General features: G+C 33.5%; 2 protein-coding genes across 2 annotated transcripts; both read left to right on the forward strand.

Moving 5' to 3' along the window:
- Positions 1–9,971: 9,971 nt before the first annotated feature.
- LOC101971551 (olfactory receptor 4K1) lies at positions 9,972–10,907 on the forward strand. Its single transcript, XM_005337981.3, has one exon. It carries the CDS (start codon positions 9,972–9,974, stop codon positions 10,905–10,907), a length of 936 nt encoding a protein of 311 aa, XP_005338038.1.
- A 1,958-nt stretch (positions 10,908–12,865) lies between these two features.
- On the forward strand, positions 12,866–23,173 carry LOC144377639 (olfactory receptor 4K15-like). The gene is made up of 2 exons (XM_078049038.1): positions 12,866–12,890; positions 22,200–23,173. The coding sequence occupies exons 1-2, from the start codon at positions 12,866–12,868 to the stop codon at positions 23,171–23,173; spliced, it is 999 nt and encodes a 332-aa protein (XP_077905164.1).
- Positions 23,174–27,867: the final 4,694 nt, after the last annotated feature.

Below are 27,867 nucleotides of genomic sequence, written 5' to 3' on the forward strand. Positions count from 1 at the left end.
GGCAAAACTCCTTCAACTTCTTCAAATAAATAATCTACCAACAGATATTTTTATTGTATTCATATGGCATATCTCTGTAAAGAAACTCAAAGAAAGGAGACACAGAGACAAGGTACAGGGGCAGGGAAGGTGGCAAAGTGGCTCCTTGTCTAAGTGGCCACGTTTATTTATAACAATGTTACATTAGATCATTAGTACCATGACCAAATTGTTGTTTAGAGTATTGGGTAAGGTTGCTTATTCTGCAGTTACATTTCACAGTTACAATATGCGATGTTAGGAGCTTTGTACAGTTCTCAAGAAGGTCCATTGTCTGAAGTTACTGTTAGGTGGGCAGCTCCAGGAGCACTGGTAAAACATTGTAGTTATCTAGCAAACAAGTTCTATTCCCAGGAGCTATGTGCCTAAGATTAAGGTTCAAACCAATAAGACTCTATCATGGAGGACATTACCATAGCAACTGGGCATCCTATGCCTTTGCACAGAAACGTTCCCAGGCACCAAGCATGCCACATCCATGAAGTCATCAGGGACCCCAATCCCAAACACAGAACCCCTACATATCTCAACAGTGGGGAAAATAATAAGATGATACAGAGAGTATTCAGTAGATGTTAACAAGTCTTTTCCCAGTATCACCTGAGCAAAGTTGTGTATCTAAACATAAGAAAACAAAACTACTGTGTATATTGTTACTGGTTATAGAAATAAAGTAAGGATATTACATGAATAGCATGTATGTATTGACTGGTTCTGTTACAAGTAGATATGAATAAGATGGGGAAAAAGGATGGGAACCCAATTCTTTGGTGGGCATAAATTTAGACATGTATTTATTTATTTTATCTTAAAAGTTTACTTATGTGCCTAAAAAAATCTACATACATGAAGACTATTTAAGAATATAGACTGAATTTTCCCAAGTTGAGTGGATAGCCAATCTGCTGATTTATGATAAGTACATTGACTTAAGTGGAGATTCCTAGGTTATGAAATCTTTCCCCCAACATCAATTACACTTGTATGGTTTTCCAATAGCTAACAATGCTTTAAAATATAATGTTACTTAATTGTGGGTTTCCATTTCAGACATTACAAGGAGTGGGAATTCTCTGATCAATTTTAGGATAATTCCAATTTCCTTTGAATGCCTAACTTGTAGAAGAGAGGAGAAGCTAGATAGATGAACCATTTCAACATCAACTTTTTCCATGTGTGATATGAACAGATTTACAACTTTACATGTGGACTAAATAGGAAGTATTTAATGAAAAAAGAACCAGAGTTAAACATACGTCTTGCTGGTGATCCAGATTCCATAGCTAGCCCTTTGGCCTGGACCACAGGACTAGCAAGAGATTTGTTAATGCTGATTAGAGATCTCTTTAACTTTGCTTGCCCAAATACTTCAATTCCTAAGAAACAAATAGACTAATGTAGATACTAATCTGTCCTTTGTACAAGGAATGAAAGCATCAGCTTTGTTTTTTTGTTTTCTTATCCTTTCAATTCCGCTTTTTTCTGAATCCATCCCTAACAAAATTGTCATAAAATAAAATATTGAGGAGACCTTAATGATCTCCTCTTCTCCCACACCACTTACTTTTGCTCTCTCAATAGCATTCTAGTTCTCCTAAGATTTGATACTTTCTTTTTCTTTAGGGTAAGGGTAGTATACGAGTAATTTATACCTTAGTATAAATTTGCATTCATTAGATACCATTCTAACAATTTATATTTAATAATTTCTTTCTAATTTTGGAATTCCTTCAAGATCAAGAGACGAGAGTTGGCAGATTGAGTATAAAACCAGAGAAGGAAGAGGAGATCTTACTAATGTCCACTGACTTTGGACCATGTAGGCTTCCTCATATTCAGTTCATGAAATGAGGCTGGACTTGTGGTTATTCTCAAATGAAGAAGTAGATACTGTATAATTTTCTCCTTATCAGCCATTTCAATGCTAGCAGAATTACTTGCTCTAAATTGAAATTAAACCTCTTTTCTGGTGTTTCTTTGAAGGGCTACATTAAATCCATTAAATAATGAGAATCAATGTACCAAGAAGTCCAGAAATTATGAAATCTGGTTAGCTATGCTACTGTTTATTACTCAGGCACTCATAACATTCTTTGACTTGGTGAACTTTTATTTGACTATCATAGCTGTCCTTCGTAAGAACCAGCACAAACGCACACAAGATTCTATAGCAGTATATTTATGTTATGGTTTGGATATGAGATGTCCCCTGAAAAACTCATATGGCAATACACGAATGTTCAGAGGTGAAATAATTAGATTATGAGAGATGTAACCTAATCGGTGATTAATCCATTTGATGGGATCATGTGGTGAGCCGTTCCTGCGGACTGTGGTCGCCATTACATGATGGCGCTGGCTCCGTTGTGGTCTGTGAAGGACAACTCCATATCAAAGAGAGTTGGCATGTTCCCAGCTCCTTATCAGAGAAAGTTGGCGTGTCATTTTCTAGCACCCTGTGAGAAGGGTACACGTGGCAGCTTTGCATTGGGGTTCGAGGTGCTTTATTAAGGCTGGGAGGGGCATCCAATTATTATTCCGGGTAGTAGAAGTAGAGTAGAAGAATCATTAAAAGAATATCAAGGGCCTGAATAAACTGCTGAAAGAAGATTCCTGAGTCGCGTCTTCCTTGCGGGCAAGGGGGTCGTGACAGGATCATAATTTGAATGGACTATTGGATGGCAACTGTGGGCAGGTGGGCATAGCTGGAGGAAGTAGGTCACTGGGGTGTACCTTTGAAGGATTTATTTTGTGCCTGGCTCCTGGTGCCTACACACTCTGTCACTGCTTCCTATCTACCATGAGCTAAGCAACTTTCCTCCACCATACCTTTCTGCCTTGATTCTGCCTCACCTCAGGCCAAAGCAATGGAATTGGCCAACCATGGATTGAGTAATGGCCATTGCTCTAAAATTATGAATAAAAATAAACTTTTCCCTCACTAAGTTTTCTTGTGGATATTTTGCTCACACTGACAAAGAGCTGACTAACAGTTTGTTAACTTAGAAATGTATCTATTCCTATTACTCAAATTTAAACATAGCTTCAAAAATAATAATTAATTATTACAATTTTTATGTAAAAGTAATATAATAATTTTAGTGAAAATAATGTTAATAAAAGGTATAGGAGTGGGGCTGGGGATGTGGCTCAAGCGGCAGCGCACTCTCCTGGCATGCGCAGGGGGCTGGGTTTGATCCTCAGCACCACATAAAAATAAAAAAAATTAAAAAATAAAGATGTTGTGTCCATCAAAAACTAAAAAATAAATATTAAAAAAAATCTATCTCTCTCTCTCTAAAAAAAGAGTATAGGAGCAATTTTAATTTTTATCATTTGTGCATTTTAATGTGAAGGCATTTTTATTCAGTTTTGAGAAAGATGTCATTGTACAGAATGATCCTTGAAATGAAAATTAACATGTTACCTATGATATTAAATTAATTTCAAATTTTATTTTTATTTAATTCCTGAGATATATGGAAGTATTAAGAAATAGAGTCAGCATTCCCATAGCTAACACTGACAAAGGAGGAAATGTGTGGGTTAAAAAACTCAAAAATTTCTTAGGTTCTTTGAATTTTTTTCATATATCTTGACTTACATTTCTTGCACACAAATAAATTAAGTTTGGAAGCTCTAATTTATTTGTATAAATAAGATATAATAGCATATTTTCATGAATATTTCATGTTTTATGAAAAATATGTGTTATCCATATTTCAATTAAATATCTTAAAAGAATGTTTAAAAGTCAATCAAGTTTTTCAAGTAATAGAGAAAAAAACATTTTATTTTTAGTACTTGGTAGAATCTCTTAACACAGTAGACATTCTAGGTGCTTTACTTAAATGTCAATGGAGGCGACTACTTTCTTAGCAATAGACAGGATTTCATGATTGTAAAATGAATTTCTACACAATGCATGGCAGGATAAAGAGCAATGGCCATAGTGACTGAAGAGTTTACATTCATTAACAGAATAAGAGAAGTAGATATGTCTCAGAAAGTTACAATTCCTGTACTTAATAGAGAGGATCCCTTCCTCTTTGTTTCTTTTGTCTTTGTTCCTTTTAGTTACACATGACAGTAGAGTTATTTTGTCATACAAACATGGAGTACATCTTATTGAAATTAGTGTCCCAGTCTTGAGGTTGTACATGATTTTGAGATTCACTGTGGTGTATTCATATATGTACGTAGAAAACTTTCATGTCAGATTCATTCTACTTTCCTATTCCTGTCTTCCTCCCTTCCCTCCTTCCCCTTTGTCTAATCTACTGAACTTCTACTCTTCCCCTTTCTCTTCCTTGTTGTGAGTTACCATCCACACATCAGAGAGAATAGTCAAGCTTTGGTTTGGGAGGAATGGCTTATTTCATTTAGCATAATAGTCTCCAGATCCATCCATTTACCAGAAAAGGCATAAAGTCATTAAATTTTAAGGCTGAGTACACACCACAATTTTCTTTATCCATTCATCTGTTGAAGGGGGCCTTTGTTTCTTGACTAAAAGCTCTTATGAACGAATTTTCTCTTCACACCAAATCCACCTTTTGTGATAAGGAAGCTTGACCTGGTAAACCTATCCACTTTGCCAGGTTCATGAAAACATGCTGGATGTATATCACAGTAGGAAGGGGCTTCTTTTTTCTGTCCCAGTGGGTGCTGCTTTCTTCCTGGTTCCCATACTGCATATGCCAGTGGCTTATGTTCATGGCATTTGCCCTCCAGCAAATTTGTTGCCAGCCTCAGCCTTAAATTTCATGCTCCACATTTTTGTCCAAATAATCTGTAGAGCAACTCTGGTCCATGGCCACGCAGAGAACCTCAGGGGACTATATCCACCACCTCTCCAAACTGTTGTAAAACTCACCTTTGGGAAGCACATCCCCTGCCAAGTTTTTCTTCCAATAGCTTTAGGTATTCTTTAGAGTTCTTTTACCATGTCTTGGTAGCTAAGAACCTATTACCAGCTAAAAATTCTTTATATTGAGTGTTCTTTGTTCAAATTATCATTTTTTGTTCTATCTCCTGATTGAACAATTACAGATGACTTTTAAGCATTTTGAAATATTGAAAAACCAGCAGCATCTAAAAACATCTCATGAAATACAACAAATATAATAATGAAAACTAGCAGTTGGCTGGATGTATACATGACAGTGTTTCATTTACATAACACCAAAGTGGAAGTTATCTATGGCACAAGTCAAAAATAGAAGAAAATACAGCATTTATGAAGTGGATACTATATTTGTTCAACTCAATGTTTAAAATTTCTTTGCTCCAAGCTGGCATGAAACTGACATAAAATGAAGTTGAAATGACAATTGAGATATTTTGGGAGAGGAACAGAAGCTTTGTCATGGAGAAGAAATGAAAACATCTTCAAATACTTGAAGAACAATCATGCTGAACTAGAAATAGCTTTGCTTTGTGAACCACGGGTGGTAGAACTGTTCAATATATTGAACTCTCTTGTGACATGTGAGCTCCTTTTGGTTGGAAGAACATACCTTGAGGTTACATGATCATCTGTAAGATTGTGTGACTGCTTATTGACAGAAAATTAGTGGTTGAAAAATTGCTGAGAGTCAGTTAAAATCAGGTAAACTTTTTCTTTTATGTATGTATGTGGGTGTGTATGTATCCACAACTTCCTAAAAGAAATTTTTTCCATTCCTGGAAAAATCAGTTGCAAACTTAATTGCTCCCATTGCAGGGTGACCCAGATCTCTAAAGGGTGATTTCTTACTTCCCCAGTGAAATCAGTTTCCTGGAATGAGGACACAAGGCTTTATATTGCATTGTGGTAGGATATGGTAATTATATGGCCCAGGGCTGGAGGAGCAAAGCCCTTTCAACCTCAGGGCAGGCCCTAAGAGGCTTGCTGCTGCAAATCTCAGTGCAAGTTAAAATGCATGAGTCAAGATTTTAGTACGAGTATTTTCAGTATAAAGACTCATGGTAGAAAGTGAAAAGCTTTCAGATAAACTGGGGAAACCATATTTGGAAAAAAATAAAGAAGAAGTGAAAGAAAACATCAAAGTGTAAGTACTGCACATACATTACGAACATATTATGGGACTAGACAAATAATAGATAAACTCTCTTCCAGATGCAAATCAGCAGCTAGAAGATAAAAAAGGAAAAACTATTGTTGTCTCAGGCAAACTGGAAACTCCATTTTGAAGGGGCAAGTTCTCAGTCTCAGTCATAACTGTCTGTATGACTCTCCTACTGTGCTGGGGTTGTGTTGTGTTGATGGAAACAGGATCAGAATCTGATTTCAGAGGTGGGTAGTATGTTATGGCCATTATGTATTCCTTCTCAGCCCATTTTAATGCTTTCTATTCAGAGAACATTTAGCTATTAGTTTATACGTATTTGCTTACAAATATTTATCAGCTCTCAAAATTTGCCTTTAATGTAAAAAAGGAATAGCTACACAAAGCAGAGTAAGGATCTATAGTGTATGCATTATTGCCTTTGCTTCTAGTCTTGTAGTAAATCAAGTGTTTTAAGTTAAAATAAGGAGAAGAAAAATTATGCATACTTATGGTTTCTGAGTTCTTTTGATACCTTTTAGAAGTAGATACTAATGTAACATCAGTTTTTGTCTACCTAACTTAGTCTTAAACCAAGAATGGGGAAATTCTCTTATAATGTTGTCTGGGACCTGAAAACACTTCTATATCTGAGGTATAGCATCAATGAGAAAGTGAATGATTCATTAATGGAGAAATTTCTAGGTGCACTTTGAATAATCTCAGGAATTTTCAGTGACTTTCATAAACTTTGTTTCTAAAACATAACTGCCTCAGCACTTACAATTTTAGAGATGAAATGGGGTTAGAACTATTATCTATTTTCTACCTAAGCTCAGTAACAGCTAGTAAGTGGCAAAAATATTCTTTTTTGGGGGGGAGGCGGTACTGGGGATTAAACTCAGGGGCACTCAACCACTGAGCCACATCCCCAGACCTATTTTGTATTTTATTTAGAGAGAGAGTGTCACTGAGTTGCTTATTGCCTTAATTTGCAGAGATTGACTTTGAACTTGGGATCCTCCTGCCTCAGCCTCCTGAGCCACTGGCATTACAGGTGTGTGCAGATGTGCCTGGCCAAGTGTATTCTTCTTTACTAGTGGAAAACTGTCTTAATTATTACAATATAAAACATAATATTGCCCCTCATCTATTCTACTTGAATTAAGAAATTATAAGAAGTTAGTCTGGAGACGATTTTGTAGTTGTTTCTTATATTTTGAAAAATGAAGACTGACAAACATTATCATTTATTGGATTTGGAAAGATGGGATTTGTAGGAAATTTGTTTATTTTTAGAAAGTATTTCATAGATGGTTTCTGAAAAATGTGTAATCACTAACTTTAACACACAAACATAATGCTTCACCTCTTTTTCTTTTCTTCTCTTCCTTTTGCTTGTTTCTTTATTCTTCCTCTTTTCTCCCTGTCTGTCCCTCTCCCCTCCATCCTCTTTTTCTCTTTTTCCCTCTGTCTCTCTCCCCTCAACCTCCATATAAATGCCTGTTTTGCTCCTCCCTGAAATGCACAAGGGAAATTGCTATTTCACATTTTTTAAAGAAAGCTGAGAAAGATAATGTAACTGTTTCTTTTTTTTTCATTACAGAAGTTAGAAACAGATTTAATGACCACTGTTTTGTCATGTAAGATTTAGCTTCATTTCTTCAAAAGTTTCTCTCAGTCTACCACAGAAGTCCTTATTCTGAGTATGCAACTTACTGATTGTGAAAAATAAGAATATTTGCTAGTCTAATCTTGTCTGTATCTCAGTATCTTCAACTGTAAACTATATGTGAATGGCAGCTACTTTGCTATGTTAATATGAAGATTAAATGTGTAAATACGTACAGTATGCTTAAGTGAGTCCCTAAAATATAGGGAGTGCTATTGAAGTTATTTTTATTACCACTATTATTATATAGAACACATTTATAAAAATTCCTGAAATAGAAGTGTGTACAAAATATTGTATGATTCATTAAAATATGAATCCTATCACAAAATAAAAAATCTTATCTGGATTATCTTTTTCTGAAATTGCGATCATTTATCATTATTATTACAAAGCATAATAATGTATCAGTAGTAGTAGTTTCAAAATATATCTGCATATTCTGTAACAAGAATAATGCTTTGCTTATCACCTGGTTCTGAGCTCTCTATGAAATTGCAATGTTATCCTAATTCATTATTATAGTATTTAACAAAGTTTACAGAGTGGATTAGATGTTATAAGCATTTCCTTTGTGGTACCAAAAACTACCTTTTAAAATTGACAATTGTGACTCTTCTGAAACTTTTGTAGTCTTAGAAATGGGAAAATTATTTCCTTTTCAGTCTTTTTTGCCTCGTTCTTTCCCATAATAAAGACATCATTAGATATTCCAGCATTAACCCAAATTTTCTATAAGGAGGTAAGAATCACATTTTCTCATGATGGAAGTTTGTGCATAGGTCAGTTCATGCCTCATAAGTCTCTTTGTATACTTGGGTAACTTAAGTTTCTAAATTATTCATAAAACTTGATATTATAAAAAAGCAAGATGGAAGCCCCTGAAAGGGTAGGATTTAGTATTTCAACATTAAGGTTAATTAAGGTTAAAATTTATAATGAAGGTTTACAAATAGTTCAAACATTTTTAAAATTGGTTTATTCCTGTTAACAGATACAATTTTTGCTTTTTAAAAATTTAAATATTTATTATTTAGTAATACCTAAGATATTTGGTCCCAGAAAACCACTGAAGAATATGAAATGCAGAGCTTTGATCAGTATATGGACAAATAAATATCAACTGTTTACTGTTGGATACAAAGAATGGAAGTCAAAATGTTTCCTGAACCACTGCAGGAAGACTGTAGGGTTTTCTTCTAGGACTGAGTTATCACATGTGTTAACCTAAACATTTAAAAAAATGAAAAGGCAATTTACACATTACTTAGCTTTTCTTTTTTTGAGAATTTATTATGTGTTCAAAATGTACTATGTAAAGTTACATGAGTCATTTTTAAAAAGACTATTTCTGAAAGGCATTGTAGGTTTTGAAAAATTCAAATTTTCAGGTATGTATGTAAAAAGAAAAGAATAAGTTTAGAGATGGAAAACACATTGGTGGTCATTGGTTCATTTGTAATTAATTAGTCACTATGTGACAGAACATGAATTTTGATTAACTATTTTTAAAAAAGGACCTTCATAAAAACTTCCTGAACATCACCATCATCATTGACTTTTTTTCCCATAATATGGCACTTATCTCTATTAAATTCCTTTAAACAGTGTCAAGCACTGTATTTTTCTCAATTTCAGGAACCTTAATCTAGTCCATTTGGCTTTGCATTGAAGGTTAAATGGAGCCACAATTTAATTTTTTTTTCTTCATGGCATGTCCTCTCCTATAGCCAGACCATTCAGCTGATGGGTTGTCTTTCATACAATGAGTATTTCACACTTATTATCTTCATTCCTATTATTCTTCTGTCTGAAATGGCTTCCCCTTCGTTTTTGACTAGCAAATTTCAAACATTCAAACTTTCAAAATTTCTAATAATTTTTATTTGAGCTAAAACTTTTCCTATTATTTAGATATCATTCATCTTACTAATATCTATGGTATTAGGATATTACTCATATTTAGATTCTGATTTGATATTTCATTTTGTAAAATGTATATCTTCTTTTTCTTTTTCACACTCCTCCAACTTTCCATATCAATCATGAGTATTAAATATTAGTACATTAATACTTTTGTATATATTTCATTAAATTAAATTAATTTTAAAGTGTAACATATTTATTTTGTGTAGGGACTAGGTATATTATGTCAATCAGAATGATATCGTCCTAATTTCCTTTACTTTAGGTACCTATAGACTGGATACATGGCTCACACTAATGAATCAATAGTGTCTGAGTTTGTGCTTCTGGGACTTTCTAATTCTTGGGAACTTCAGCTTTTCTTCTTTGCCATCTTCTCTACAGTCTATGTGACATCAGTATTAGGCAATGTCATGATTATTATTGTCATTTTCTCTGACTCCAACTTGAACTCTCCTATGTACTTTCTGCTCAGTAACCTTTCTTTCATTGATATCTGCCAATCAAACTTTGCCACCCCCAAGATGCTTATGGACTTTTTCATTGAGCGCAAGACTATCTCCTTTGAGGGGTGCATGGCCCAGATATTCCTTCTTCATAGTTTTGTTGGGAGTGAGATGATGTTGCTTGTAGCTATGGCATATGACAGATTTGTAGCTATTTGTAAGCCCCTGCACTATAATACAATTATGAACCAAAGGCTATGTATAATTTTTGTGTCTGTGTCCTGGGCAGTGGGTATTCTTCATTCTGTGAGCCATTTAGTTTTTACAGTGGACCTGCCATTCTGTGGCCCCAATGAGGTAGACAGCTTCTTTTGTGACCTTCCTCTGGTGATCAAGCTGGCTTGCATGGATACATATGGAATGGAAGTTATGACCCTGACTAACAGTGGCCTGATATCTTTGAGCTGTTTTCTGGCTTTAATTATATCCTACACTGTCATCTTGATCACAGTCCGGCATCAGTCCTCCAGTGGGTCATCTAAGGCCCTTTCTACGTTAACTGCCCACATCACAGTAGTAATTCTTTTCTTTGGACCTTGTATTTATTTCTACATATGGCCCTTTAGCAGACTTTCAGTGGATAAGTACCTTTCTGTCTTCTACACTGTTTGTACACCCTTGTTGAATCCCATCATCTACTCTCTGAGGAATGAAGATGTTAAATCAGCCATGCGGAAGTTGAGAAACCGTCATGTAAACTCCTGGAAGAACTAAGATTTCCAAGAGGGAGCCTGATCTTGAATTAGAATGAGTTTCCTGTGGATTCCAGCACCATATCAACTGTCTCTGTTAGTGTTATTGAGTTATAGAAATGACCTTTTGTCTTTTAAATGCAAGGACTACTTAAAACCAGTTTCTGGTTCTATTTAAATATCACTTTAGCCATTTTTTTCATTTTGTATAATTCTCAAGTATAAATTGTCTTAAAAATATTTGCTAACAGTTTTAAAATATTTTGTAAGGAATTTTGATATTCTAATATGTATTAAGTATTTATGTTACTAAACTAGTAACTTTTTTCAATTAAACAAATATTTTTATACCTCAGAATAAAAAATAATTGAATTCCTGACATTTTTTTTCAGCTTATTTATAACATTATCACATATATTGTTATGGTAGGAAAAAATGCCCTATTTTACAATAAGAAGCTCACTTTTCTTGTGCATTAATTATTTTGGTTATTTATACTCTACTTACACATTTGTTTACTTATAATATCTTTACTGCTTTATTATCATAAAATTTTTGTATGGTTTTTTTATGTTTCTACTTATTATAAAACATTTTCTAGGTAGTTGTTGCCATTACTAACATATGCGTCTCTATTGCAAGTCTACTTGTTTTTATAATAGAATAAATTGATTATAAGGAATTTTATATTATTCACAGAATGTTGTAAACATTTGAAGTTATTTACAAATATGACAAATGTTAAATATATAAATTCAAATAAAAAGTTAATTCCATTTGTATCTAAAACATACAAATACACAAAGTAACACTGATTATTTGCAATACAGAACCAAATCTATTCTTACATATTTCTTTGAAAATAGAAGTAAAATAAAATTGATGTGCATCTAATAATAAAGATGAAAAGCATCTATCAAGTATTGTTTGATTTCTTAGCTAACAAATTTCCTATTTATTCTCCCACTGAAATTTTCATTTAAAAAAAAAGAATTTGGATCATATTAGGTGCATTTTAACAATGGAAAATGGAACTGTTTATCAAAAAAACAGAAAACCTGCAATTGTTATCACTCCAAACTCAATATTTTATTTATATTCTAAGTGGTTATGTGCATAGGTATTAACTCTGTATGCTAAATGTCATTGCAAGCAGAAATTTAGTGTAGAGACACAGGCTTGTTGAACCATCAAACTATAACTTTGGAATTTTGGACAACTTCATTTGTACAATGCCAAATATGGTAATGATCTCTTAAACTTGACTTTCTGTTGTATATTTTGTATGGTGCTGAAAATATTCTTGCATATACAATAAACATGAAAGCAGTCATAAAATTGTTGGTAGTGTTTTTATTCCCTATTTCCTGCTCATGAGAGGCATTGACTATACAAATTTATTTCACTGCTTGATTCTTTGCCTTTTCATATAAAAGATTAAGTAGTTAATAACTATTTCATAGGAACTACAAGAGGCAAGAAGATGTAATTGAAATAACACTAACAGAGTAGAAAACACTACACAAATAGTTGTAGTGCTCTTACTTTTGAACAAGTAGTTCTGTAGACGTCTAAACAGGTAATCAATTCTTTGTAGATATGATTTTGCCATTTCTGCTATCAACTGAACTACATTCATGATGCATGTACACACTCCCTCTGACTGTTTTCCCTTCCCATTGTATTAAAATGTATAGCTTTAAAGTTAGAATTTTGCATTGTTCACTTATTAGCATCAATTTGGATTTCAATATTTGTGCAGTACATTGATTTCTAGTACTGCCATAACAAATTTCCACAAAATGGGTGGCTTAAAACAACAGAAACTTATTATCCTATAATTCTGGAGGCTGGAAGTATAATAGCATGGTGTTAGCAGAGTTGTTTTATTTTTCTGAAGTTCTGAGGTAAAAAATAGTCCTGTGATAGTCTTATGATTTTATGTGTCACCTTGACTGGGTTGAAAGTTGCCCATCGAGATGGCTAAACATTACATTTGTGTCTGTGAGGGTGTCTCCAGAAGAGATTACCTGTGAGTCAGTAGATAGAGTGAGGAAGATCTGTCCTCACCAATGTAGGAAGATATCCAGGTAGAGTAAAAAGACTAATGAAGGGCAAATTCTCTCTCCATGAGCTGGGACCTCTGTCTTCTCCTGTTCTTGACATCAGTGCTCTTGATTCTTGTGCCTTCTGGTTCTGGGACACATACATTATTTACCTGCTACTTTTGTACTCTTCATTTTTTAAATAAAATCTTTATTCCTTGCATGCTTCATAATATGAAGTTCATATGCATTTAGAAATAAAAGATATTTAAAATGTAGAAAAATTGGAGGAGAAAAAAATGTATCATTATAAGGACCTCACCATATTATATGACAACATATAAAATATTATATAAAATAACATTGTATGCTCAATAATATAATGTCATAATGAAATATGTAATAATGTACTAATCATTGTATATTATGTATTACAATGGTTTTAAAATATAACATACTATTACATAATATGTATATATGTACCCAATATATATTACCATATACTATTATGTATTATTAATGTAATGTTTTAATAATATATATATGATTATTTAGTAATCATATGATATAATGATATAAATTTAATCTTCTAGTAATAATGGCATAATATATAATTTATAATCAATAATCATATTAATAATCACATAATACAGATTATTATTTTATAGATTATTATTTCATATATTATAGACTACACCATTTTATATTTTTTAATTATATAATGATTATTATATATAATACAAATATAAAAATGATTATTTATACTATTATGTGTAGAGTATTAAAAGTTAAAGTTGTACTTTGCAAACCACAGGACAACTACTAAACATACAAGCAAATAAAAACCAAAGATAACTAAAAACCCAAGATAGAATTCAAATAATTATTTAACAAAGACTCAGTCCACAGGAGAAAAAACAAACAAACGAGACAAATAAAACATGAAGATCAAGAAGGTAGTTTCAAACCCAGATAGACTGAATATCTTATTAAGTGGCAATAGTAGATACACCAGTTAAAACAGAGATCAATTGACTGGCTAAAAGAGCATTGCTCAGCTATATATTGTCAACTAGTAATCCACTTTAAATACATAGATCTTGATAGCATATAAATAAAAGGACGTAAAAATAAATTTTATGCATTAATCTTGTAATACTTCAGATTATAAAAAACTGGATCCAAATAAATTTATCACAAATTCTTTATTCCTAATTGAAAATTACACACATGGGTAATATGACAAAATTTCTTTGATGAGGAAATTGTAAACAAAGATACTTATTTACTTTAAAAATAATTATAGATTCATGAAGATACAGGTTTAAAGTATCAAAATGATATTCATTCTTCCATTTAGGATAATAAGGCTTATTATAGGCCTATGGTTCTGGAATAAAAAGACAAACAAGATGTCATAAGCACCTATTGAAAGATATGGGATTATTCTGGAAGCAAGAGGGAAAGCATGGGTCTTGTTTCCCCATAGTTAAGGACCTTGGCATGGTGAGCTGGCAGCCTGTGCTTTTCTCTTGGGGGCATTTGTTGATTGTTTCCATGGCATATCTGGGCTCTGCATGGCAAATTTTCTCAGGCACCAAACTAAGGAGATTTGATGGTTTCTTGGAAATTCAGAGCTAACATTTAGAACTCATGAGACTTCAGGGACAGAATTTTTTATTTTTCGGGATTTGCCAGTGTGAGAGGCCATGTGAATACATAAATTCTCCTTAAAAAGATATGGAAGCCTGTACCTACATGAGGGGAGAAAACCAGGGTACATGTACTCTTGCCAAAATGAAAATTAACTTATATATAGCAAGTTGGATTGTAGCTTTTGGCTGCTCTACTTGTTGGCAGAGGAAAAGGAGAACCTTTTCAAGACTAGCCTTATTTGAAGGCTGATATAAAACATCTACAAGTAGCCTTCATTACTATCACCATGAAAATATATCCCATGATTGAGAATGAGACAAGGATACACTGATACCTCCATTCCTCTTCAGTGTGCTGAAGATTCGAGGGAATTTCATGGGGCAAGAATAGAAATAGAATATATAAAAGTAGATAATATTAGAAAGCCAATGTGTGTATGTATATATATATATGTATATATATATATATATATATAGAGAGAGAGAGAGAGAGAGAGAGAGAATATTGTAAACTATTAAAATTAGTGCATTTAACAATGTTATTTAATAATGATATGTTTTCCTAAATTGATCAATAGACAATGCAGTCTCAATCAAAATTCTCATACTACCTTAAGCAAATTGTTGTTAACACCTACATAAAATGCAAAAAGACAGACTATCCAAGGAAATTTTGGAGGCAAACAGATATTATCCTTTTTTTAAGATTTCTAATGTTAAGATTAAATGTTAAGATTTTTTGGTATTGGTTAAGAAAATAGAAATATGCTAATGAAACTTACTAGAGATTCTGGCAACAAAAAGCACACAGAGTCACCAGATTTTTGCAAAGAAGGGGTAAAATTATGGTGTGTGATCAACTGCATTTCTACATTAAATTAACAATTTGGTTTTAACTGCATGCACTTCATTAAATTAATTTAAAATAATATTTACTTTATGTAAGTTGGAAAAAATAAAGCTCTTGAAAGATATTGGAGAATGTTTTCACAGACTTTGTATAGGCAATGATTTCTTACATATGATACCAGTTACTTTAAACTTAAAAGAAAATATGGGCCATCAAGGAAATGCAAGTCAGAACCACAGAGATGACACATCATTCTAGTTACAATGGTTATTATAAACATAAAAATAATAAATGTTGGTGATCATGTGGGAAAAAAAAGAATTCTTATTCACTTTTGATGGGAATGTAAATTAGAACTCTATAGAGAAAAATATGGAGGTTCTTCCAAAAAATAATATACAGATGCCATATAATGCAGTTATTCCACTGCTGGCATCTATCTATCCAAATGAAATGAAATCAGCATACAAAAGTGATACCTGCACAGCCATTCTGATTGAGGCACTGTTCACAATAACTAAGATATGAAATCAGGGAGGTCCCCCATCAATACCTGAATGAATAAAGAAAATTTAGCATATATTTACAATTGAGTATTATTCAGCCATGAAGAAGAATAGAATCATGTCTCCTGCTGGGAAATGAATGGAACTGGAGAACATCATGTAAAGCGAAAAAGGCAATATCACCTTTTCTCTCACATATGAAATCAAGCGGGAAAAAGGCCATAAAAAAGTAGAAGGAGAACTATTAAGAAAGAATAAGGGTGTCAAGAGTCTGGGAGAGGGAAGGTAAGAGAGGATAATGGAAGGGCTCAAATGATCAAAGTACTTTGTATGTATGCATGTAAATGTCACAATGGAAGGCATTAAAAAAACAAACACCAAAACCCTCTGTGTGTAATGAACATCTCATCACATTCCTGAAAAATCAGAAAGGGAGCAAGTGAGGAGCCAGAGGAAAAAGTATTCAGGTAGAGAAAAGAGGATGATAAACTCCCCAAACTGCACAGGAGTGGTTTCCAGGAAAGAAAAGCTGGAATTCAGTGAGAGCAGAGCAAATGAATGCAATGAAAATGGCAAGTTTCAGGAGGAGACTGGAGTATGGGGCTGTGATCATCACTATTGAGCTGTTGGACTTGTTCTGATTTATTTTATTTTGAAGATTATTAAAGGCATCAATTGTACAAAGTCAGTGGCAGAAGATTGAGATAATTAGAGATGATTAGAAGGCCTTTGAAATATATAAGGAGAAAGATCCCAATGGTTTAGACAATACAATGAAAGAATTTGATGAATTAGGAATTTTTGCAGGAATTAAAATGCTTTAATTTGATTTTTTTTTCATTGAGGACCTTTTCTAGTTTCTATTACTTCATATTATCTTGCATCAAAAATACATATAATTTATGTAATTGTTAACCCCATATCACTACAAGACAATTAACAGCAGGTTTGGGGGAAGGATTGATGTTCCTGCCTGAAACCTCTAGGTCAACAGAAACACCATTGTCTGGAACAGGGCCTACTAAGGAGGATTAGGTTTGTAAAAGAAAAATCAGGATGTCTGGAAACATTTCACAGAAGATTCAGGAAAAAAGTTGGTGTATCAGTCTGGATCCTGGAAAGGCCTTGCTCCTCTATGAGGTTCATCCAATTTCCTGAGCACTCACTCTCGCTGTGTCTCAGCCTTGTATTTTCTATGTCACTACTCTTCTCTGAAAAGCTCTGAAGTCCTTCTACAGTTCTGATAATGTGTCTTTCCACAATTTCCAGAGGTAGGCTGTGCCTGTATCTGAGTTGTCTACCTCCTTAGGACAAACTAAGCTTTCTTTCTGATTCTGTTGTATACTGAGCAATGACAATTAAAATATTGGAATTTTAGAGGTAGAATACTGTGATGTATGGAGTTTGAAAACTATTATCATATATGCCTCCATGAAAGAAAAAATTAATTAAAGTAATATTAGAAAATAAAATTCTGTGTTTTTTTAAGTCTACTGCCGTATTTATACTTCTGATTAGATTCCTTTAGTCTCTGGACACATGGGTTGATAGTGAAGGAGGGAGGCAGATTGTGAAATGAGGTAAACAGAGGGGTTGTATACTTCTGGGCCACTACATTTCTCCCTTGTGATATATGTCTTCTCTTGCAATTATAGGTGAAGAGTTTCAAAATTCTCATCCTCATCCTCTTGTTTTTGGAAAAAACAACCCAAATGATGTTAATAACTCCCATAGCAAGATGACTTAACTTCACAAAGATAGTTCTTTAATTGTCTGTTGTAATCCATGGGATTGGTTGTCTGAGATTTTGGGGTGTGTGGCATAGTATTTAAATATTTGTTTATGGGTACTTGTATTTGTGACTCATGTAAAAAAATGGGTTTCAGAAGCTTTTCCTGCCTATTGTTACCCTGGGACATCTCTAAAAACTGGTATGTAGCATGTAATCATATTGAAAGAGAAAATATAGCTGTTACCATTCAGAGAGTTAAAAGGGGTTCTGGGCTGAAGTTTTTACTAGAGTCAAAAATAACCTGGGTTCTTAGCATGTAAACTTGGACTTTGTATATGAAATTATAAAATCTGAAACAAAATATCAAACTATGTTTAATTATTGTTTATGTTAACCAACATGATGCATTGAGGTAGGTAGATAAGGGGGAAAGTATTGATATATGGTTCAGAAAACATAGAGATGATAGTAGAGAATAGAATGGGATAAAACAGCAAACCCAGGTAGACTTCCTAGGACACAAGTTCTCAGTCAAGAAGTTTTTAGTTAGCAATACACAGTGGTGAAATACATGATTAGTTGATTATGCAAACTCCCTTTGACTAGCAGTGTGCCCTGTGACACTATGCTGCTAAGATTTGGCTCCTTCTACTGAAAAGTTAAGCTGATAATAATACCTTCTATATAGGATTATAAGATAAATAAAATAATACATGAAGTGTTTAGCACAGTGCTTTGAATGTAATTGACTAAGAAAATACTGGCAGTTATAATTACAATTAGCAGAGGCTCTTTTCTCCCAACATTTAATAAATATAGAACGATTTAATTTGACTTTTTATCATTGAGGACATTTTCTAGCTTCTATTACTTTATATTATCTTGCATTAAAAATACACATAATTTATGCAATTGTTAACCCCTGCAAGACAATTAACTTATACCTGAAGGCCTCTATCTACTTTCATTTAACAACAAGAAAACTACTTCCTCCTATAAATATGGTTATATTCATGACCAAATGTCTTTGCTTTCTTCCATGTCTTGTATTGACTCTTTTCATGTCTGACATCCATCACTATCACCAAGACCTTTCAATCATTGCATTTGTCAATCTGAGCTGAACAACCTAGAATTTGGTGCAAAGGAGAAGCTTACACAATTAGATTACTTTCTTTCTGCTTGACTTGAATACTTTTCATTGAACCTCCTCATTAGCCAAACTAATTTTTGAATCCAGAAAGTATTGCATTTGAATGTCACAATTCTTTAAATGGAAGGCTGGTGGTTTCACATTCAGTTTGTATCTAGCTTACGTAGAGACCTGCAACTACTTTCTGAAATCAGTGACCAAGGGAAGATTATCCTAAGTTACCCTGATGTCTAAGACAGGGCACTGTTTCACTCTGCATTTGAATTCTGAAGTACATTTGATAATGAAGCATCAAAGGAGGTCCTCCTTTCTTTCATGGTGATAGCCACTTGGAATATAATTCGGACTTCAATTTACTACATTTTCTTTTTGTCTTTTTCAGTTTAAAGAATTCTAATGACAGGAGGTAACAACAGGTGAATACAGAGAGAACTGTGAAGAGCCTCACAAGGCCTCTCTTCAGCATCTACTTCTCTTTTTTATCAGATTTGCTTTCTGTTGTTTCAATAAATTATAGATTTATTAAAGAAAACTAATTTCATCATAATATTACATTTTAATATTTTTAATATTTTTTAAAAATCTCATAGATCATTAATATTCTCCAAATTGGATGTTTTCTCACTCAGATTAGCTTTGCATGTTTGAAAATAATACTTTATTATGTAATTTTCAATAAGAGTACTATATGAACATAACTAGTATTTATCATTTTACAGTTTACACAGCTCGTTCAAATGCATGTTTTCCCAATCAAGGAATTAAAATTGCAGAGAAATGTGGTGAATTTCATGAGGTTATGAATCCCATCCGTTTCAATCATCATTATATCTCTGTTATATCTCCTACTGATGACCTGGTGCTTCAGTACGCAGATGTCAATAAATTAGAATGAATGAACAAACATGATCACAAAGAGTAAATGAAGCTAGGTGTTCAAATAAGATCTTCCTTTTTGGGAGAGGGGGATACTGTGAATTGAACCCAGGGAAGCTTCACCACTTAGCTACAACTCTGTCCTTATTTAATTTTATTTTGAGACAGGATCCCACGAAGTTGCTGAGGCTCTTCTTGGAAATTGTGACCTTCCCAACTAAACTTCCCCAGTGCCTGAGATTACAGGTGTGTGCAACCATGCTTGGCAGACTCAGATCTTCTCATCTGAATATATAATGGCATCTTGTGGAAATTTTCAAAGTTTCCATTTTGGATGAAAATGCAAATGTGAATAACAAACATAATTATTGCTTACTATGAAAACAAATACATTTGGAGTGGTTTTAGAGAAATTCTTCCTACATTTGTAGAACTATGGAAGTCAACTAAATTATAATAATTGTAGACAAAGTAGAATAGTTTTATATCAGAAAATTTTAGTTTAATACATATATTATTTTGCCAATTATTATTAGGTATTACATACACAAAACTTCAGTACAGGGAAATATTTTAGAGGGTACAATTGATATTATAATACCAAAATCTTAATTGATTTTTATAATTTTCATGGTCTCAATATTTGAATGAATTAATAATCTATACCAATTAACTGTCAAGTATGACTCTAAACTTTGACAGGTAGCTCTTTCCCACTTCTGACATCTAGTCATAAAATTTAATTTCAAAAGACATTTCCTGAATAACAGATTGTTTCAATTTTACTTTAAATGGTAAGAATAACATTATGCATTTATATGAAAATATAAAATTGTTTTCAAATTGTATATATTGATACATACATATATATGTACATATCTATGTGTTTGTGTGTGGTGGTGGGGGTATACAAAATTTGGAAAGCAATCTTATACCTATATTTTATTCTTAAAAACTGGCAGTCTAGATTTTAGGGTGCTTTTTCATTGCAAAACTAAATTTATAGCTTCTTAAAATTGTAAACATACTTAAGCCTATGAGGGAGAATATTTTTCAAAAAGCTCAATTTTTCCACTCAGTTTATAGTAAGGTTAAAAGTTAAATTTCCATTTAATTCATTTATAATAGTCTTCCAACATACTGCCAATTTCACATAGATGAATTATTGAACATGCTTTCTTCTCTCTTTGTCTGCAGTAGATTTCTTCAAACATAGATGAATTATTGAACATGCTTTCTTCTCTCTTTGTCTGCAGTAGATTTCTTCAAGGCTCATATCACATTGTCCTTGGTCTGAAGTGTGACATCTTAATGAGGTGTTTTCTGACCATCTGGGTATAGTCCATATTCATTTGTTCATCTGGGTATAGTCCATATTCATTTGTTCTCCTTGATTGTTTCCATAGTGCTTATCATTAATTGATATAATACTATTTTATTTATTTATTTTTAATGTTCTCTGCCAGTGCTATTATTAAAATATAAGCTATATAAAGATGTTATAGTTTTCTGTTTCTTTTTTTGTCCTTGCTTTGTCTCAGAGTTTTTAAGAGTGCATGGTTTAAAGTTGAATAAATTAATTACATCAGTGATACTATTCAATAAGTTTGGGGAAGCAATTTTGTTATTGAAATAAAATTACATATAGATTATCTCATAAAATCATTAGCAAAGAAATTTAAATTAAATTTAATTAGCAAATATGTCATGCTCACTAAAATTGCATTTAGTCCTATTTTTGAGGAGCAGTTATCTGATCAATTAAAGAATTTTAAATTCAACTTAGACAAATTGTAAATCATTTTGAGAATCAAAAAGATATGACTGTGATACTAACGCAACCATTTTTTGATTAAAAATATTGTATACTAAATTGTCTAACTCACTATTGTAAACTTCAAAATATTTTAACACAGAAAGGTGAATGTTTTCTCTCACACCAATTTAACTTGTTAAAAATTAAAATTTCTTCCTGATCTTATTACTGCAGATGCTCAAATACATGGCTACATTTGATTCTTTTCTCCGATAACATTTACTGAAGTAACTGGGATGATTTCCATCTCCTTATACTTAGCCTAGATTTTCTCTTTCTCCAAGACTTTATAGAAGGCACTAGACTTATTTTCAACTATTCATAATCTGAATGTGTAAGTAAAGTAAGTGTGACTTTCAAAGTGGTGTTGAGAATTTTGTACATTTTTACAAAAACATAATTAGAATACATTTGCAAATCCTGGTATATCTCAACTTCCCTACTTCCCTGTAGATTTATTTGTTAGATACTTCTGGCTACCTATCTGTCTATCATTCCAATCCATAATGAAAAAGTAAAGAATAATTCATATAAAATATCAATTTCTAACAATAATGTGAATATACAGTGTCTTTTAGCCTCACAATATTATTTTTATATTTATTAGAATCAAATCTTCTATTTCACTTGATAAGTAGCAAGAGGCTATCCTTATTAATTATTGTTTTCTTTTCTTCTAGATAACTCCAACAACCCAGACTCAGTTAATGGATGGAGCAATAAGTCAGTGGTTACTGAATTCATTTTGTTGGGCCTGTCCAGCTCTCAGGAACTCCAACTTGTCCTTTTTATAGTCTTCTCTGTGTTTTATGGGGCTGCAGTATTGGGAAACATCCTTATCATCCTCACAGTAATTACAGACTCTCGATTACATTCTCCAATGTACTTTCTTCTCAGCAATCTCTCCTTCATTGATGTGTGTCAGGCTACATTTGCTACTCCCAAGATGATTGCAGACTTCCTCAGTGAACGTAAGACCATCACTTTCCAGGGATGCATGTCACAAATATTTTTCTTGCATGTTTTTGGGGGCAGTGAAATGGTGCTTCTTGTTGCCATGGCTTATGATAGATATATTGCTATATGCCGACCTCTGCACTACCTGGCCATCATGAGCCGAAGGGTCTGCACTGTTCTGGTGGTAGTCTCTTGGGCCATTGGCATCCTGCACTCAGCCAGTCACCTGGCATTCACAGTTGATCTTCCCTTCTGTGGACCCAATAAGGTAGACAATTTTTTCTGCGACCTTCCCCTGGTGATTAAACTTGCCTGCTTAGACACCTATGTTTTGGAGATCCTCGTACTCACCAACAGTGGTCTGCTCTCACTTATCTGTTTCCTCCTTTTACTCATTTCTTACACTGTCATTCTTGCTACTGTTCATCACCAAGCCTCTGGTGGGATGTCCAAGGCACTTTCCACCCTGTCAGCCCACATTACTGTTGTGGTTCTGTTCTTTGGTCCATTAATCTTTATCTATATCTGGCCCTTTGAAAGCTTTCCAATTGATAAATTTATCTCTGTTTTTTTTACTGTCTTCACTCCTTTCCTTAATCCCATGATTTACACTCTGAGGAATAAAGATGTAAAGGAAGCCATGAAGAAGCTAAGGAGCCGAATGTTGGTTCCAAGTGGGTTTTCTAGACAACTGTGAGAAACTAGCACAAGTCCCTACTTCTTGGTTTTATACTCAGTACATATGATTGTTACTATTTTTTCTATAACAAGTAGATTTTAATTGTTATGGAGCCTGAATCAAGTGTCTAAATGTTGGTAAGGGCAGTGCAGAATCTCACATTATGCTACTAGATCCTATATTCTATGTTATGGGTTAGATATGAGGTATCCCCCAAAAGCTCAGGTGTGAAACAATACACGGAAGTTTACAGGTGAAATGATTGGGTTTTGAGAGCCTTAACCTAATCAGTACATAAATGCACTGATATGGACCAACTCAATGATAATATAATTGAAGGCAGGTAGGGTGTCACTGGAAGAGAAAGGCCCCTGGGGCAAATCTTTGGGTTTTATATTTTCTCTGAGGTGAGGGAAGCTCACTCTCTCTGCTTCCTGTTTGCCATGTTCTGACCTCTTTCCTCCTCCACACTCTTCTCTGATGTTCTGCCTTACCTCAGGCCCAGAGCAATAGAATCAGTTATCTGTTGACTGAGACCGATGAACTGAGCTCCAAATAAACTTTTCCTCCTTTATGTTGTTCTTGTCAAATCTTTTCATCAGTGATGAAAAAGCTAACTAAAACTTCTGTATATAACATCATCTTTCCTAAAATAACTAAATAAAACAACTACATATATTAAACAATTATATATACTACAACTATATATATCAAAATTCTTAAATCATTTTCCTTTCTATAGACATTAAAGTATTCTTCGTAGTATTTTAATATCAGCTTTATATTAAACAAGACTAGATAACACATGTGGCTCAATTTGGGTGGTACAGAGAAGAACGTAGCTTTGATTTTTTTTTTGGTTAAAAAATAGAATTTGGGGGCTGGGGATGTGGCTTAAGTGGTAGCGTGCTCACCTGGCATGCGTGCGGCCCAGGTTCGATCCTCAGATCCTCAGCACCACATACAAACAAAGATGTTGTGTCCGCCAAGAACTAAAAAATAAATATTTAAAAAAATTCTCTCTCTCTCTCTCTCTCTCTCTCTCTCTCTCTCTCTCTCTCTCTCTCTCTTCAAAAATAAATAAATAATAAAAAATAGAATTTGCTTTGACACACCAGGCTGTATGAAGATTCAAAAAGTGCTTATATAGCTTACTTGTGGGAGTTCTGTGTTTCGGATTGGGGTCTCTGACAAACTGAGATTGTGACATGCTTGGTAACTAGGAATTGTCGGTGCAAAGACACAGAATTTCTGGCTTCTGGGAAACTCCTTGCAAAAGTATGGGATGCTTGGCTACTATAGCAATGTTCTTCACAAGGAAACCCTGTTTCTCAGGCTTGGAATGCCCAGCAGTTTTCCCTTGAAGCTATTAGGATAACTATGCAGGTGCACTACCTGCTTTCCATGGTAATGTCCGTGGAGGAAAGAGGCTCTGTGTTTGTATTAACCTGGATCTTCTCTCAGTTAGCTAGCACTCAGGGTTAAAGGAATACTAGCTAGAATGTAGTCATTGTAATGGGTAATATGTAACTTTTTTGAGTTAATAAACATGTTGTTAGGGAGGAGCTGTCACTTGTCTGACTGCTTCTACACTGTGCGTGTGTCTGTGCTTTGTCCGCTTCTTTACAGGTTTCTCTGCAGGTATTCTTAACACTTTCTCCACTTTAGTTCATAATTATTTTAGCTAATAACTTTGTTCCTATAAATAGATGCAAAAATTCCACATTTAGCAATAAGGCATTGACACTTGTAAGAACTTTATTATACTTATTATTCCTAATTTTTAAACACATAGAATAATATAATATTAATTACAGGACTGAATTTTGCTGCTTTGGCTCTGAAACAAATAACATCAATAAATATAACAAAGTCTATAGTTTTTCACAGGACTACGTATACACTGTCTTCAGAAATGGTATGCCACTTGCACACGAATTTCATATCATCAATAGTAAGCCCACCATCAATTGAAAATGACTATAGAATGTCCAAATAGTGATTTTGTTTAGCTAGTTTCTCTTGAAGAGTGCAAAATTCAAAGTAGTCACCAAAAACATGTAAACTGGTAATAAGAAAATATATTGCATATTTCTCTTTATCTCAAACTTTGAGACTTCAGAAGCATGTCAGCAAATGATGGAAAGAACAGGAGAAGGAAATAAGCTCAGGATTTATATTCATTTATCAGCCACAGAAATGGCACTGTCATCACTGCTCTACTTAATTCAAGCCAAGGGAAGTATTCTATGTTAACTTTTAGTTCATAGTTGTAAGCTTCAGACTCAAGACATGATTGTGTGTTTCATTTTATTACTTAGAATAGACTTGAAGACCCTAAGAAAAATATTATTCTAGCTCATAACACACAGCTCTTCCTACAGCTATAAACAGTAACAAAAGTTCAACATGAAAGTACATGCATTAAGTGTCACAAAGAGGTTATGATACCAAACATTGATTTTCAGGTAAGTTCTATTTTTTAATTATATATTTGGAGTTATGGGTAGGAAGCAGGTGGAAAACGTGTTTGTTCATCTCTAAGTCTCAGTTTAGGTGGGTCAATGCATTCTGACAATGCAATCTTATTTTTACATTTAGTTATCCATGTGTGAGATTACTGCCTTGGGTGCTCCTTTAATAAACTAATGTTGTTTTAAAATGAACTTTATGAAAATCATCCTAAGGGACAATGCAGGGTCCTAAATAAAATGACAAAAGTCAATCTCCTGTTCCAGGATAGCTTTCAAATTAATTAGGGTAACATTAAAATGTTCACTAATGAATAAAAAAGAGCAAGTAAAGAATATAAGTGATATTACAAACATATATGTTAATTTGTAATTTAACTATGGAAACATTCTGTTTTGTTCAATTAAAAGCAACACAGTCATTTCGGCAATTTTTCTTTCACTTAATTTATGCCAGGTATTTTGCACACATAAAGGAGAATAAAGAATATCTCTGGCCTAATGGACATGACTGCATATTAAGGAGGAAGGAAATTAGAGAAAATTTTAATGAAAAAAAATTACTATGTACAAAGCTGTCCTGAATGGAATGATCAGGACAGGACATTTAGTTGTCCAATCACCAGAAAGTTTCAGAACTCACATTAAGTTATTAAGTTGTCCCAGTTTAAGTTCAGACCTGCAGACTCAAAAATTCCAGACAGCCTAACTTATTGATAATTTCAAGAAACTCAAAAGAAATTTGTCAAAATACATTGACATACATGATAGTAAAACGAATCAGTAGTTATAGCATCATGATTAGGTTAGAAATCATACTATTAGTAGATGCTTTAGGTACATCTTCATTAAGATTAAAAGTTTTGGTTATTTGAGTAACATATGTAAGCTAATCAGATTCTACTAGCCTGACAGGAAAATACCCATCTGAAAAGTGTTGGGAAAACTATTGTTGGTTGTCTCAGAAAGTCCCTCTATTTTTATCCATACATTCATGGCTGAATATAGTCTTTCCTTAGCTGTACTGACACCTCTAACCAGATTAAAATCAAAACACATTGGCCTGTAAATTATTGCAATTGAGAGTAGGCATTTGCTTTCCTATAAAGGCATTTTCTTTAAAAACTTGGCTTTCAAATGTCAACCTCATTTTATTACTTCTAAAGTTTTGTGGGTCATATGTCATGAGCAGAAAAATTCAATTACATGATAAATTTTGAGAAATGAACAAATATGTAGAAATAAAAAAAACAACAACAACATACTCCTAATATCCAAGAGTTCACTGGAGAAACCACTAGGAAAATTATAACCTATTTTGAGATGAATGAAAATGAAAACTTTATATATCAAGACATAAATGTAGATATTTGTGACTTGGATTGGGCAATGGTCTCTTACTTAGAAGACAAAAATACAAAAAAAATGAAAAAAATAAAATAAAAAGTAGATATTCAATTACATGAAAATTAGAAAATGTTGAGGTTCAAATGACACAATGTAGAATGTTTAGAAAAACCCCTGGCCATCTCACCCCCTACAGGTCAGGCTTGGATCCAATTGTCCACCTGACAGACAAAGCAACAAGTCCAAACATAACTTTATCTCCCAAAGCTTGGTACCTAGTTATGCTGATGTTGCCTCCTGATACCTTGAAATTCATTCCCTCTTTCTTCAACTCCTAGTTCAGGCTCTTGGCCTGAACTCCTACCACAACCTCCCAGCTGATCTCCCTACTTTCAACCTTGTCTCTCACTGAATCTGAAATATAAGGTGTCTCTTTCTGAGATTTTGTATCCCAAACATTAAAACCCATTTCCCCCTTCAATGTACACCTGGCATTGGCAATCTCCCAGTTTAGACTTCAGCCTGCTTCTCTACCTTCATCCCCCATTAACCCCAGCTTGTGTTTTCTCCCTTAAAAATGGGAGAAAATATTTGCAAATTTATAGCTATTATGGGTCTAGTATTCAGAATGTATTAATAACTCTTATGAATCAATAACAAAAGATAACTCAGTTTTAAAATGGGCACTGGATCTGAATAGATCTTTCTCTGAACAAGAAGTAAAGTAACCTCAAGCACATAATAATGCCTGTCATCACAGTCATTAGGGAAATAGAAGTCTGAACTGCAATGAGATACCAGTTCACAACCATTAGAATGCCTATTTTTTAATGAAAAATAACAAATATTGGAAAAATATGGAGAAATTGAATCCCTCATCCATTTCTGGTGGGA

This window comes from Ictidomys tridecemlineatus, chromosome 5, assembly GCF_052094955.1.
Source record: "Ictidomys tridecemlineatus isolate mIctTri1 chromosome 5, mIctTri1.hap1, whole genome shotgun sequence".
Taxonomy (NCBI): domain Eukaryota; kingdom Metazoa; phylum Chordata; class Mammalia; order Rodentia; family Sciuridae; genus Ictidomys; species Ictidomys tridecemlineatus.

Excerpts from the sequence above, each read along its gene's own strand:
- LOC101971551 (XM_005337981.3), top strand. The coding sequence starts at position 9,972 with ATGGCTCACACTAATGAATCAATAGTGTCTGAGTTTGTGCTTCTGGGA.
- LOC144377639 (XM_078049038.1), top strand. The coding sequence starts at position 12,866 with ATGGCTAAACATTACATTTGTGTCT. Across the intron at positions 12,891-22,199 it reads TAAACATTACATTTGTGTCT|ATAACTCCAACAACCCAGAC; the intron begins GTGAGGGTGTCT and ends CTTTTCTTCTAG.